At 38.1% G+C, this 14,643-nt stretch overlaps 1 protein-coding gene across 2 annotated transcripts in view; it reads right to left on the reverse strand.

The window, feature by feature from the left end:
• Window positions 1-8,627: 8,627 nt before the first annotated feature.
• The window catches only part of DTHD1 (death domain containing 1), a 77,746-nt gene continuing 71,730 nt past the window's right edge, over window positions 8,628-14,643 (reverse strand). The window contains exon 10 of one of the 2 annotated variants that reach the window (XM_070506069.1): window positions 8,628-8,921. In XM_070506069.1, coding sequence (XP_070362170.1) covers window positions 8,884-8,921 — 38 coding nt within the window. In that variant the 3' untranslated portion in view covers window positions 8,628-8,883. The remainder of the gene's footprint in view (window positions 8,922-14,643) is intronic. The other variant, XM_070506066.1, reaches the window with a different exon arrangement.

The following is a 14,643-nucleotide window of genomic DNA, read 5'->3' on the forward strand; positions in this document are numbered from 1 at the left end:
AAGGAAAGTATCTTTGCAGAGTGTAGGGAGAGATGGATGTGTTTTCATGCATGTTTCTGGTGTTCAGTTGTCAGATTAACGAATGGAACAAATATTTCTACTGGAAAAAAATGATAGAGTAGGTGTCCTTCTCTAAAGCAAGGACAACATCCATCAGTCTCGTGCTTCTGCCAGAGCTCAGGGAGGGGCGTACTCCTGTTCTTACCTACTTGGCCTCACCATTGATCCAGGTGCTTCCTGTTGAACAGAACTCATCATTCAATTGCAGCGCCCTTTATCGTCAGCCGTAAGTTCCCCGTACTTTGACTCCCAAGGTATAAGAAAAGCCTGCTCAGAACTGATATTTCTTATGAAAGCATTGACATTTAGATTTTTTACTGTTCAAAAATATTTCTCCCTGAACCCTGGGCAGACGCTAATTACACTTCTGATCTATCTACAGAAAACTGAACTGGAGGCATTATATTATAATTCTCCCACACTAAAGTGTGATTTTTCTTGAGGGCAAAAACTTATGTATTCACCTCTTTACGCCTGATGATAGTAAGTGCTCAGTAAATCTTTGTTGATTAGTGCAATGGATAGATGGAGTGCGAGATGGACAGGTGGGAGGGACCCTCATATACCAGAGCCAAGTAGCCAGCAACACAGAGACAGTGTGAGGACGGGCAATCTCATTTATTTGCCCTAGGACCCAGAGGTGCAAAAATAAATGAAACATCTCTCCAATTCCCAAAAAGCTTACAATCTAGCTGGTAAGTGATGTAATAGAGAGTGTGCTCAGTCATCAGCCTTCTGGAAACATTTCCTATAAACGGAAATTCTAAAAACCTTTTCGAGAAGTTGTACCTCACTGGTGATCACAGCAGCATCTTTCTTAGCCAGAAACAAGCAGGGTGGCAGGTGAGGTGATATAGGGAGGTGACTGACTGCCTTTGGCCTCAGTTGGGAGGAAACATACTTAAATTGGCATATATGGTAAGCAAGAGGTGAATCAGAGCTTTCCCAGAAATCAGGCCTTGGATCATCGCCAGGCTAACTGGGAAACATTTTTTAAATTTGAGAGATTGTCATTTGGTCTTTCCTCTTCCAGCAACAACAACAAAATCCTATGCTAGAAAATGGAGCTTTTTACCTCTCTATGTTCATCTGAATTTAATTTTTTCCAGCAGTAATGATATTAATGGTAGTATTTTTTTACTCACAATTTTTATTTAAAAATTGAGTTTTCTCTCTGTTTCATAAAAGATTTTGATGAAAACGTATGAAAAACTGCCAAAAGGAGCAGCCTCACAAATAGGCAAATTTAATAACCTTCTTTGTGGCAAGAACTGAAAGAGGCCAGGAAGACTTCTGACCTACCCTACCACCTGCCACTTGCCAAAATGTCTAAATTTGGTCTAAATTTGCCAATAGAAATCTATATATTTTAATATTTAAGTTTTTCAGGCTTTCAGAGGCTTCTTATGAGAGTGATAACACTTAGTGCCAAATAGTCTTCAAATTGAATTTCCAGATATATGACACATGAGCCACATGGCATCATCATTCTCTCCTTCACCCTTAGATTGGTCACAGCATTCATGGTCTCAGAATCCTCAGGACAGATTTCTGGACAGCTATTGACAAAGGATTGGAATTAGCCTATAAAATGATAACTATTTGCTCTCCAGCTCTAAGCAGACTCACTGAGCGCTGGCAGAGATCAAGAGATTCACCTATCTTGATCTCAATCTAAGATGGTGCAAGTGATCACAGAAAAAAAAGCCTGTGACAATTTTGTGATTATCAAAGACCAAAATGTTAGAGTTACTCAAAAGGAAAATATAGCAGTAATCTGGGCTTCTCGACACTAGAGAGAAATTAGTGATGCAAAATTAAAGAAAGATGCAAAGAAGTATTCATCTTCCTAGGAATTGGTTTTGTGAATAAATGCTCCATATCCATTTTGAACATTATCATACAGGACCTCAAGGGAATTGAAGGAAGTCATATGCTCTGCCCTAAGGAAGCTTCCAGTTAGAGAGAAAGATATGCTGTTGAGCTTTTCATTGCTAGCGCTGGAGTCAATGCCAATCCCTAGTGACCCTGTGTATAGCAGAGTGGAATCCTGCCCAGTCTTTTTGCTCCATCGTCTCTCCTTCCAGTGCTGTATCAGACAATGTTCCACTGCAGTTCATGAGGTTTTCATGGCCAATTTTTTGACAAGTGGGTGTCCAAGTCCTTCTTCCTAGCCTGTCTAAATCTGGAAGACTCCACTAAAACCTGTCCACCGTGGGTGACCCTGCTGGTACACCAGAGGCATAGCTTTCAGCATCACAGCAACACGCAGCCATCATAGTATGACAACTGACAGGTGGATGATGTGGTTCCCTGACAGGAAACGAGCCCAGGCCATGGTGTTGAGAGTGGCGAATCTTAACCACTAGACCACCAGGGCTGGCTGTTGTGGAGTTATGGAACCAGAAAACACCATTAAGGTATTGAGTAAAAATATAGACCCAGGACCAAGAAATTCAGAATTTTTCCAAATAAGTTAGCAAATAGCATGGACAGTATAATCACCTAACTGTTTTAATGCATTGTTTCCCAAACCTCAGTTATTCCCATGCTACCTTCACAAGTTTTTTATCATTTTTGCATACTACCTGTGTAATTATTTAAATGAGATTTAAAATCAAAGTATTTATTTTTACATAAATATTTTATTTTAGGACAGTTTTAGATTTAGAAGAAAATTGTTAAAGTGGTACAGAGAGTTCCCATATACCCCACACGTGATTTCCCCTGTTATTATAAATATCTTAAATTAGTACGATGCATTTGTTACAATTGATGAATGAATATTGATTGAATATTATTAAATAAAGGCCATAGTTTATTTGGAATTCCTTAGTTTTTACTTTATGTCCCTTTTATGTCCAAGATCCCATCCAGGTTACCACATTACATTTAATCCTCCTTTCCCCCTTGGCTCCTCTTGGCTGTGACAGTTTCTTAGACGTCCTTTGTTTTTGAGAACATTGACATTTTAGAGGAGTAAGGGGCAGGTGTTTTGTAGACTGTCTCTCACCTTGGATTTATCTGATGTTTTTCTCATGATTACACTGGGGTTATACATTTTTGGAAGGAAGACCACAGAGGTAAAGTGCCCATCCTCATCACATCATATCCATATTACATACTGTCAATATGACTTATGCATGTTGATGCTAACTTGTGTATTTTTCACTTCAACTTCATCTAACTAGTAGAATTCAGATCACACTTTTGATGGGCTGCTAATATTTTTCTAATTTATTTTTTATTCTTTTTTTTATCTTGGTGCTTCAATTTGGGCAATTTCTGTTAACCTATCTTCAAGTTCACTGATTCTTTCTTCAGCTGTGTTGGGACCACCCGTGAGCCCATGGAATGCATTCTTCTCTCTGTTACTGTAATTTTACTTCTAGTATGTCCATTTGACTTCTTCCTATAGTTTCCATCTCTCTGCTGAAATTCTCCATCTATTCATTCATATCGTCCAGTTTCCACTAGGTCTTTAACATATTAATTATGGTTATATAAAATTGTTGCCTAATAATTCTAACATCTGGATTAAATGTGAATAAGATTTTATTTATTGCTTTATTCATTGATGGTGTGTTGGTTTTTGCTTACTGCTTTGTGTGTCTTGTAATTTTTGTTAAAAGTTTAATACTGTGTGTGGGAGAGGAGAGATCAGTATTTATGCTCGGAGGTAGGCACACTTCTGCTGCTAGTCTTTTAGTGAGTGGAGTCAGGGAAAGGATATTATTATCACAATGGCTTTCACATTCAGTGCATCACTGACTTCAATTTCCTCTCCTGTTACCTTGTGCTTGTGGTGAGGGTTGGTTTGCTGGAGGGCTTTTCACAGTGTTCCTGTTCCATTCTCAGCTTTAGGACCTCCCTGTGCACCTGTGCTTCAGAGAGGCTCTCTCTCAAAGCTTTTGTCCATCTCCCAGCAGAAGACTGCTGCTGCTTGTTACTAAGTGCTTGCTAGTCTGGTGGTGGAGGGAAGCAGGGTCCGCTGTTGCCTTCATTCTGTTTTACTCTTATGCTGGTTCTGTATCACTGCATCTCAGATCTTCCTCAGGAATCCTTCCCCTCCCTCGGGGGTAGGATACATTTTTTTTTTTTAAAGATTTTATTTTTTCCTTTTTCTCCCCAAAGCCCCCCGGTACATAGTTGTGTATTCTTCGTTGTGGGTCCTTCTAGTTGTGGCATGTGGGACGCTGCCTCAGCGTGGTTTGATGAGCAGTGCCATGTCCGCGCCCAGGATTCGAACTAACGAAACACTGGGCCGCCTGCAGCGGAGCGCGCGAACTTAACCACTCGGCCACAGGGCCAGCCCCCGGTAGGATACTTTTTTATGGTCTGGGCCCAGGAGATTTCCTGCCCCTGTCAAGATATAGAGTGATTTCCTTTTTCTTTTTCCAAGTCACAACGAGTCTTGACCTGTGACCTGGGTGTGGCAGGACTTGCTACTCTTCCTCTGGTAACATATGGCTTTTTTTTCCTGGGGAAGTACCTAGGTAGACTTTCTGCCTTTCCCCCCTGGCAGTGGCCCCTCCCCTTCTCCTGACTGGACCATGAGGGAAGATTTCTGTCTTTTCTTACCTCTTCACTATCTTTTTGTGAGCATCCAGTGGAAAGTTATGGAGAAGAGCCGCTGAGTGGGTGCAAATCCCCTTTGTGTCTTCAGCTCCTAAGGGTTTTATATTCTTACACTTGCCCACGCTCTACTTTTAGCAACTTTTCATGAAAACTTTTAGCTGAATTCTTCCTACCAACTTTCAGGAAAGCCCTGTCTTCTACCTGTGATATCTCACTTGGGTCAGTACATATGACCCATAGCTCCTTGTAGGCACCTGTCTTTCCTTTAACTTCAGGTTAGTTAGTGAACCTGCAATCTCATTTCTCTGAAGGATTCAAGAAAATTCATAATTTTGTAGATTATCGTGCTTTTTCTGGTTGTGAAGGTATAAGCAATGCCTTTCTCAGATTTCTATATCCTAAGCAGAAGGCAGAAGTCCCCAAAACATTTTTAAATGAATGCATAATAATTTTTTAATGTTCATCCATATCCACCTGGAATCATCTAGTTTACCACCAGCATTATAAATATCAGACTTTCAAAAATGCTACTATACTAGAAGATAAATGACTGGATCTCAAGCAACCTGGGTTATACCCCTGCTTTGCCAATGATTAGGTGCATAGCCTACGGAAACTCTGGACTCTAGTCTTCTCATATGCAAAATGAAGGTGTCATATCACATTGATCCCTAAGCTCTTTTCCAGCTCCAACTTCTTTATACTTCATATTTTTGGTAGGGAAACACATATTTTCACTTGCTTTTAATGGTGTGTACATCGTTGACTGAATAGAGTGTTGAAATTAGAACTCAAAGAGACAAGTTGTCCCTATAAGCAAACTTCTTCCTGGCAGCAAGTTAGGTACTTGATAAATTGCACCAAATGCCGTGTTGCTTTAAGAAGTGAAGATATTAAGTAGACCACAAAGGGTGCCTGTGCTTTACTGGCTGAGGAGTCCATTAATTTCAACAATTGATTAAATTATTGGCAAGACGTAGCTTCAGATGCCAAATCTACCACTTGAAAAATTGCAAAAAAGTGAGTTTTCCCTTAATAATGCCCATGGAATTGTACCCCAGATTTCTAAGAGTAAGGAAAGTTTACAAAAGAACCAATTATCCAGAATCAGAATATTTTCATAAAATATATGTATGTGGTCACTTTATTGTTCATGTTTTACTCTAAATGGAGTATCCAAATAAATACTATATTTAAGTGTTAATGTTAATCTTGTCAAGATTTCAATTTAAGTCTAGATTTAAGACATAAATAAAATTTCTTGTTGAATTTTTACTATAATAGAAAAGCACAAGATTTAATGTCATTTATAATAGTGGAAAATATGTGCCAGCATGTTTATTCCTTGGCTCATCATCTCACTGGTTGTCTCCAGAAGCAATACTGAATTTTTAATCTACATTGAGTCTCTTCTTATTCTCTAACTTTATTTGATAAATGTTGACATAGATGTTTTGCAGATGTCAAATTTTACATTAGAAATATTTCCATCTATGTAGGTAAAATACAGGTTTTAATCATACTGAGATTTCCTGATTATTGTGGAAGAGCAGTGCTCCTCATTGAGCTCCATGGTTGTTTCCAGGTAGAATGTGAGGCACAGATCTCTCAGTCTCCAAAAGCAGACTCACACTCCAAGTGAACCTTCTGGATGTGTTAGTCCCAAACCCCTACCCCTCTCCTTTGTGGTGTTATGTCAAACCCAATCACATTTGTTGAATGCATGTCATGCACAAAATATCAAGTATAGTGATACAGTGAGGCACGAATATACGTAAAACAGTTTTTGCTTTTAACATGCTTACAATCTCAGGGAAAATGCAGGCAAGTAAGTACCCAACATTACAAGGATGAGTGTCAAACCCAATACAAACAAGCTTTGTTTTCAAATATTGTACCATTTGTTCTTGCGGTGCTTCATAGCAATGATTCCAAAACCTAACTGTTGTCAGAATTACCTGAGGAACCTACTGAATTGGAATCACCAGCTCTGGGACCAGGAATCTGAATTTTTGGGAAACTCAAAAATGACTCTCATGATCAGCCAGGTTTTGCAGCCACTGTTTTAGAATTTAACAAAGTGAGGAACATTTTGTTGCATCTATTTTTTTTCTTCTAGTAAAATACCATAACGGTATGGAAGGAAATGCCTTAATTAATGCTTAATTGTAGAAGGAAGGTGAGCCTCTCATCCAAGGTTGGGGCCAGATGGTACCAGAGCTCTAAGGGAGAAGAGATGATGCTCAGCACGATCACAGATGGGTGTGTTTATTGCTTTGTTCCTTGTCACCATGAGTGTCCCAGCATCTGGTACCCTCCTGGTCATGAGGATATATTCAAGATGGTCCAAATATTGTTAGGTGGAGGTTTTAATGATTCATTTTGGGGAAGTCTCCTCTTCAGATACATGTGAAAGAAGCTAGAATGCTACAACTATAGGCAAAGCCAACCTGTAGACAATGACAACTCATTGACAACAGTGGGTTTGAGAGAATTGCTGAGAATTAGTACGAAAGCTCTAAAGCCCTCCCTTTACAGGAGAGGATGCTCTAAATTTCCATGTGCACTTATCAATTATGTGAGCTAATAAATTCACTCTACTATCTAAACTACTTTGAGTTAAATTTTGTCTTTCTTGCACCCTAAACCAACTTAATTTATTTATTAAATATTTATCGAGCAACAATTGTGTGTTCCATGCTATGCTCAGCACTTGGGAAATATAAGTGAACAAAATAGAGAACCTCTCTGCATTTTGGTGACCAACTGCCCACAGGTGTACCACACTTACTGATAACTGCAAATAACTAGTTGCTTCTTTGGGGATGGTGCTGCTCCGGTGCTTGCACTTGGCCAATAAGTCTAGTCATTTGATTAACGTGATCTTTCATTCAATAAGGGTTTATGCGAGCCTCATGAACTGATTATATTAATTAATCCATATTAATGTATTTTTTAGGCAATGCACTCCTTTTCCCAAATAGCAGACTATCAAAATACAGTGCAAATGCCTCTGCTTCCAGGAGGCACTTAGAACGAGGATGAAGAGGTTTACGTATTTCAACTTCCCACGGAAGACTACCTGCTAATGTCTATAAAAGGACAGACACGATTTTCACACTTGGTTATGATTTAGGTTTACCAACGTTTAGTCAAAACATTATTTTGAAGTGAATAAAGGTTGTATTGGAATCTGCTCTTTTCCCACTGGCTGGCATTTCCTTCAGGGCCTCCTTAGGTCATCTCTCTCTCCCCTCTATCAAAGCTTCCTCTAAGAGGATTGTAAATATACGCTACCCTGTGGGAAGACTGTAGCCAGGGCCTCTTTTGCTAGATCAGCATCTGAATGAAATGCAATCTAGTTTACGATCCAACGTTGCCCAACACCGTCAGGGCTTTGTGCTCCTGCATTCCCTGCCTGGCTTCTAGGGGTTTGGACGGCAATTATTCATACTTCAGTGAGAATTTTACTCAGGGCGTTTTCTGTCTGCAACATTCGTACTTTGTCTTATTGCTTCTTGTAATAAAAACGGCAAGTAAGTAAAGGAGACTTGGAGGGAAGGAAAACATCCTGACATGCCGTCACATGCCACAGGTGTGGCCACCAGCTCAACCTGGTGCTCCAACGTCGCTGCCGTTTAACCTTGTCCTTCCCTAAAGCTATTGGACCTCTGTAAAAATCCTCTTTAAATCACGTATGTTTCCTGCTTGATCTGTTCTCTCTCTATAGATATATACAGACAGACAGACAGATAAATATTTATACTTATGTATTAGTTCCTGTCAATGTAGATGGTCTTAGTAAATTCCCGAGGAAGAGCCAGTTTTTACGTGCTTGGTTCAGACCTGGCAAGAGTACATGGTCATTAACAGACTCTTCGATATTTTAATAATTATATTCCTTAGGCTATAAATTCTCTAAGGAAAAAACATTATAGTTCAAGACCCCTTTCCACTTTTAAAAAATAGAAGATCACGTGCTTTTGTTTCCGTTGGTTATATCTAGCTATATTTGCCACATTATAAATTAAAACAGAAATTTTTTAAACAATTATTGGTTAATTCACTTAAAAATAACAATTATAAATCCAGTGCATGTTAACATAAAAAACGTATTTTCACTAAAAATAACTATATTTTCCAAAACAAAAAAAAAATTAAATTGTTTAAATTTTTGTAAATCTCTTTAACACCCGGTTTGATAAAAAACAGCTGGGGTCTCATATCTGCTTTTACACTCAGTCATCACACATTATGTAGCCTCTGGAAAACTCCAATGGATACTGAAAAGAGAACGAGAATGAAAGAGGGCCAATAATATGTTAGTTCAGTGTTATTATTTCATCTGCCCAGATCCCCCGAAAGAGTTTTGACCCCCCACCGCCACATTTGGAGAACCATTGCTCTAAGGGAAAATTAAACTAAAAAAAGTATCAGTAGCATCTCCCTGTAGTGCCATATCCAATAGCAAAATGACATAGGAAACGTAAAATTTAATGTGTAGTTCCTTCGTCCAGTCACATAGCTTGACATTTCCCTCCTCAGGTGCACCGAGGATTAGAAGTAGACTTCACCCAGCACCTCCAATTCTGTTGCTACCAGATCCTTGGATAGTGTTTGTACGACCAGAATGGTCCTGGTAGGTGAACTACGACTTACTCTTAAAGTCTTCACTAAACCCATCCTTTAGGAAAGGAGTTCCTGTCCCCTGCCATGAACGCTTCAGGCAGATGGAGAAAGCCTATGAATTCTATTCAAAATGATACTTTCTATGTTTAAAATAAAATATATAAAATTACAACAGGGAAACTACATGGAAATACAGGCATCAATAAATTTTTAATTGAGATATAGTAATATCTGGTCTTTTAATAACTCATAAAGTTACAAAATCTAATGAGAGGAGAATAACCAATATTACGTCAAAGTAGTGATGTGCATATACTATATTTCAAGATATCTGAAACAATTGTAAGACATGAAAATATCTCTGATTTCTATTGTGGCAAAATCAAGTAGTATTAATATTTCTGTGATTTATTGCCTATATTCAGAGTAGGTTAGTAAAACTATGCTTGTAAAAATATGGATTTTATCCCATCTTTTTTCATCAACTCTGAATTCTATCCATGAATGCCTTTGAGATACATGAACTCTAGGTTTAGGAATGTTCTTCTAGAAAGCTGTGGTTCTCAAATGTGATCCTCAGACCAGCGTCGCACAATCACCTGGAAACTTGTTAGAAATTCAAATTCATGGGTCCTACCCCAGACCTTCTGAATCAGTAACTGGGAGTGGAGGCCCAGCCATCTGTGTTTCAACAGATGTTGATGCCTACTCATGTTTGGGAATCACTGTCCCAGAGGTCCATTCTACTCAGGAACAAAGTGTGTCATGCAGGAAGGGAAGGGCAGGTAAGCAAGGCACATAGGCAAGAACTGGAGCAAAATGGAGCACTGTGTGAGGTCATGCAAAATTCCTTGTACAGGCAAGAAACGTAGAACAGTAGAAAAACAGAAGAGGATTGGAGACTGTCAATTCCAGGAGTGGTATACTGTTTCATGTTAAGTGATATCTATGTTAACAAGTATGTTGAAAACTGCTGAGTTTAAGAATGAGGGTTTTGGTTGAATTTGAATAAATGAATGAACGAATTGTCTCATGATCAACTTTGTCTTATGGACATATGTAGGAATGGGAGAAGGATAACAACGCTCAAGCAGTATATATGCTATCCCCAATATATCCAATCCCTTCATCTTTAAGTGAAGGAAATTGAGACAGAGATAGTAAGGGGCTTGCCAAAAGTCAACCGTGAATTAGTTTCAGAACCTGAACTAGAGACTCAGGACATCTGACCCATAATCTAATACGGATGCTTTCACATATGTCACAGGGCAGTAGTTTCACAGCTTGTACTATGCAATTTTTACATACTCTAATGCAGACTCTTCTGCGAAGGCAGAGTTGTTTCTCTGCCAGATTTTATAAACGAGGTAACTAACTCCTTTAGAGCTGACTACAGTATTCTATTTAATGACTAGGAGTGGCAATTTAACTTCTTTATATGCTATTCAAAACAATGCAAACCCCAAACAGACAAGACAGGAAAAACCCTCTTCTAAAAAGACAACTGGAGACGTTAATTGAAACAACATCCTGAATCCAAAGGTAATTACATTCCCAAATACACGAGAAGAACAAAGAAGTAGAGGATTGTTTTCTTGAATGGAGACCTATAATTCAATGCAGCAAATTAAAATGAAACAAAAGGAAATGGAACCTGGATGAAGGGCATCCTGACAGTAAATACTAATAAATAATGGAGCCCACTTCAAGGCAGAAGCTACAAGAAGATCCATTACTTAGGAAGCTGAGGATAATTTCTCATGGCAAGACTTCACTTCATAATTCTGTGGGTTGGATGACCAGTTTGCTGCATTTGTGCCGTATTTTTGTATTTGTTAGACTTAGTAAATTTTCAAGATCATGTTGTTTAAATCCTTTCATGTAGCATCTTGTTCAAACTCTTCTAATAATACCAAGTAATATTTCACATAGATCTTAAAATACGGAAAGAATTCTCTTAAAATAAAGATCATTTATTTTCCATGTATTTTATTTAAGTGACATTTTATTATGGAAGCATATATGAATAGGGAAAATAAAAATTATTCATGAAGCTTTTGCTACAGACTACTGCTAAGGCTAAATAAAAAGTATCTTGCACAAAAATTATGGAGATGTCAAAAATATCTCAAATGTTCAAAGAATATTTAACCTCTACTACATAAATTAGAACAGAGGAAAGGCATGAGTGAGGAGAGGTCAAAGTTATTGTAGGAAATATGCGCATTGAAATAAAAGACTTTAATAATGAAAGTGCCCTTACATTTGCTCCTACTATTCTCAGGAGAAAAGCTTTTGAATAGACTCTGAGTCTCACATAAATGAAAAAAATGAAGACATCTAGCCAGCTGCTGCAGAGACTTATGTAGTCATAACAACTTTTTTAAAATGGAAATGTTTAAATTAAATGACTCCTGGCCCTGAAAAATATCTCATGTTCAAAGTCATATTATGGGTGGATCATTACTGCCGCAAGCCTTCACCCAGAGTCAACAAATAACTCGAATAGCTTATCTGGCAAAATTCATAAAATCCATAGAATAAATTTGAAAAGAAGGGACTTAGGTCATGAAATCATAGAAAATACAATCATAACTTCCGGATTTAGAGGGAAGCTTCTACTGATCCTGTATTATAACCATTTCTCAACACTTTTTCCTTTGCCTAGCTCTTTATTGACTGAAAATATTTCCAAACTCTACCATCATATTTCCTACTTTCTCAAGCAAATAATTCTGAATATAAGGTATACTTTTATTAATGATTCAAAGTTATCAACCTAAAGCTGAATTCATTAATTCCCTATTGCTGTGTAACAAATTATCACATAATTATTGACTTGAAAAACACCTATTTACGTACTCATAGTTTCCATGTGTCTAGAGTCTGGCACATTTTAGCTAGACCATTGCTCAAGCTTGGTCTCAGAAGGCTGAATTCAAGATGTTGGCTGACTGTGTCCTCATCTGGAGGTATGACTAGGGGTACTTTTCCAAGCTCCATCAGACTGTTGGCAGAATTCAATTTCTTGTGGTTGTAGGACTGATGTCCCTATTGTCTTGCTAGCTGTCATCGGGGACAGCTTTCTTCTCCTAGAGACCACTTAGATCCTTGCCATGTGGCCCCCTCTCTCAGGAATTGAGAACTTTTCTCATCTGGAATCTCTTTCATGCTCTAATTCTAACTTCCCCTTCTGAAACCAGCTGGTGAGATGAGATCAGGTCCACCTGAATCGTCTCCATATTTTAAAGTGAACTGCGGGGGCAGCCAGGTGGCGCAGCAGTTAAGTGCACATGTTCCACTTCGGCGGCCCGGGGTTCACCAGTTCGCTGGTTCCATCCCGGTGTGGACATGGCACCACTTGGCAAGCCATCTTGTGGTAGGCATCCCACATATAAAGTAGAGGAAGATGGGCATGGATGTTAGCTCAGGGCCAGCCTTCCTCAGCAAAAAGAGGAGGATTGGCAGCAGTTAGCTCAGGGCTAATCTTCCTCAAAAAATGAAAAATAAGTGAGTAAATAAACTCAACTACGTCGTATAGCATAACCTAATCCTGGAAGTTAAATCCAAAATATTCACAGTCCTGGGGACTATTCAGAGTGTATATGGCAAGTGAGTGGGAAATCTTGGGGGTCATCTTAGAATTCTACCTACGACAGAGTTTTATGGAATGATGAGAACATAGACCTTGAAATCAGATAAGAAGGGGTTTAAAAACCTAACTTCACTACCTGGGATGTAATAAGTTGCTTAATAAATATGTGTTGATTGAATTACGAATGAGTGAATAAGTGAACAAATGCACAAGGGAATGCATAAATGAATGAACTTCACATTTCAAAACCTGTTTCATCATGTAGGAAAGAAAAATAATAGCATCGAATTGAAGGATGCTTATGAAAATGAAATGAAATTATACATCGAAAGCTCTTGGCACATAGCTGGCACTCAATAAATTGGTATCTATTATCAATCTTTCTACAGTGGCATAATATCTAGGCTTACCATTCCTATAAGGACGACTAATTTCCCCCATTTGCTATAGCAGTCTGCTGTTAACACTAACAATGATTCTAATCTTGCGTTTTTGCTGCCCTTCTCATCAGTTTTTTTTTTGGTTTTTTTTTTTTTTTGCCTTGTTTATAGAGTTCATGGCTTTACTCTCTTCATTGAGGTCTGATAGCGTTGATATATGCTTGGTAAATTAACTGTGCCAATCGGAATAACAGAGAGTTACAACAACAAAAACATATTTTTCACATACGTGTAACAAATAGACTGTGGATCTCTTCCATGCTCCAGGATCCAGACTAATGGAAGAGCATACACTGGGACATTGCTGGTCTCAAGGAAGAGAGAAAAGAAACATGGTGGAGCCACTCAATGGTTCTTAAACTTCTGCTCAAACATGGCACTCATATTTCCTTGGGCACTCTAAATCATATGACCAAGAGTAACATCAATGGGATAGGAATGTATAATCCTCTCTCAAAGAGGAGTGGCAAACATTTTAATATTCTCAATCACATTTTAGTGGTCTTCCTTGTGTATGAGACTATTTTCAGTCGTGCTGCTCATTTGCTTTATGTTCCGGAGCTGTTTTATTGCCATCACAACATATGTTTTTTGTGATGCTTTGTGGGAGGGATAATATTCAGCTTTTTTTAGCATTTATCTCAGGAAATATATTATTTTAAAGTCACAACTAAAAATAATATACTGAAAAAATCACTTATTTTTAAATAATAATCTTAATTCAGAAATCCATTTTTAATGTATGTTAGCCATTTTTATGTACTGACAAACCATACCAATGCTCCATTCAGAACCTTTCAAAAAGTGGGAGATAATTCTTTAGGAATCCTGTCAGTCAATAGCATTTATTGAAAAGTGAAGTGAGTCAAAACTACATTTATTCCATAGAATTATCAATAGTTTATAGTCTCAATTTCTATTTCCAAGCAATTTCAAAGAGATTGCACACATCAATTCCAATGATCAATAATAGATTGCATTATTATTTCTGTTGATTTGGTTGAAGAAACAGAAGATGCAATCTAACATAAAGACCTCTATAAATTCAGTAGTTTCTGTAAACTTTGATTCTTCATATCAAATGGGAATTGGACATTACAGAATATTGGAACAGAAGTTAGCCACAAAGTGATGCACATTAACAATATGTTGGCCATGGGCCAATTTATGCTCTCTAATCTAAAATAATTTTATTAAAAAAAATTTTTATAGTATCACACAAAACAGTCCTTTGACAACAAACACATTTCTCTGTAAAGTCTTGAAAGTGTCCTGAACTTTATCTGAGACACAGAGGCCCTCTTGTGGTGGCATCTGGGCATTTGCAGTGACTGTTTTTAA

This window comes from Equus asinus, chromosome 3 (assembly GCF_041296235.1).
Source record: "Equus asinus isolate D_3611 breed Donkey chromosome 3, EquAss-T2T_v2, whole genome shotgun sequence".
NCBI lineage: Eukaryota > Metazoa > Chordata > Mammalia > Perissodactyla > Equidae > Equus > Equus asinus.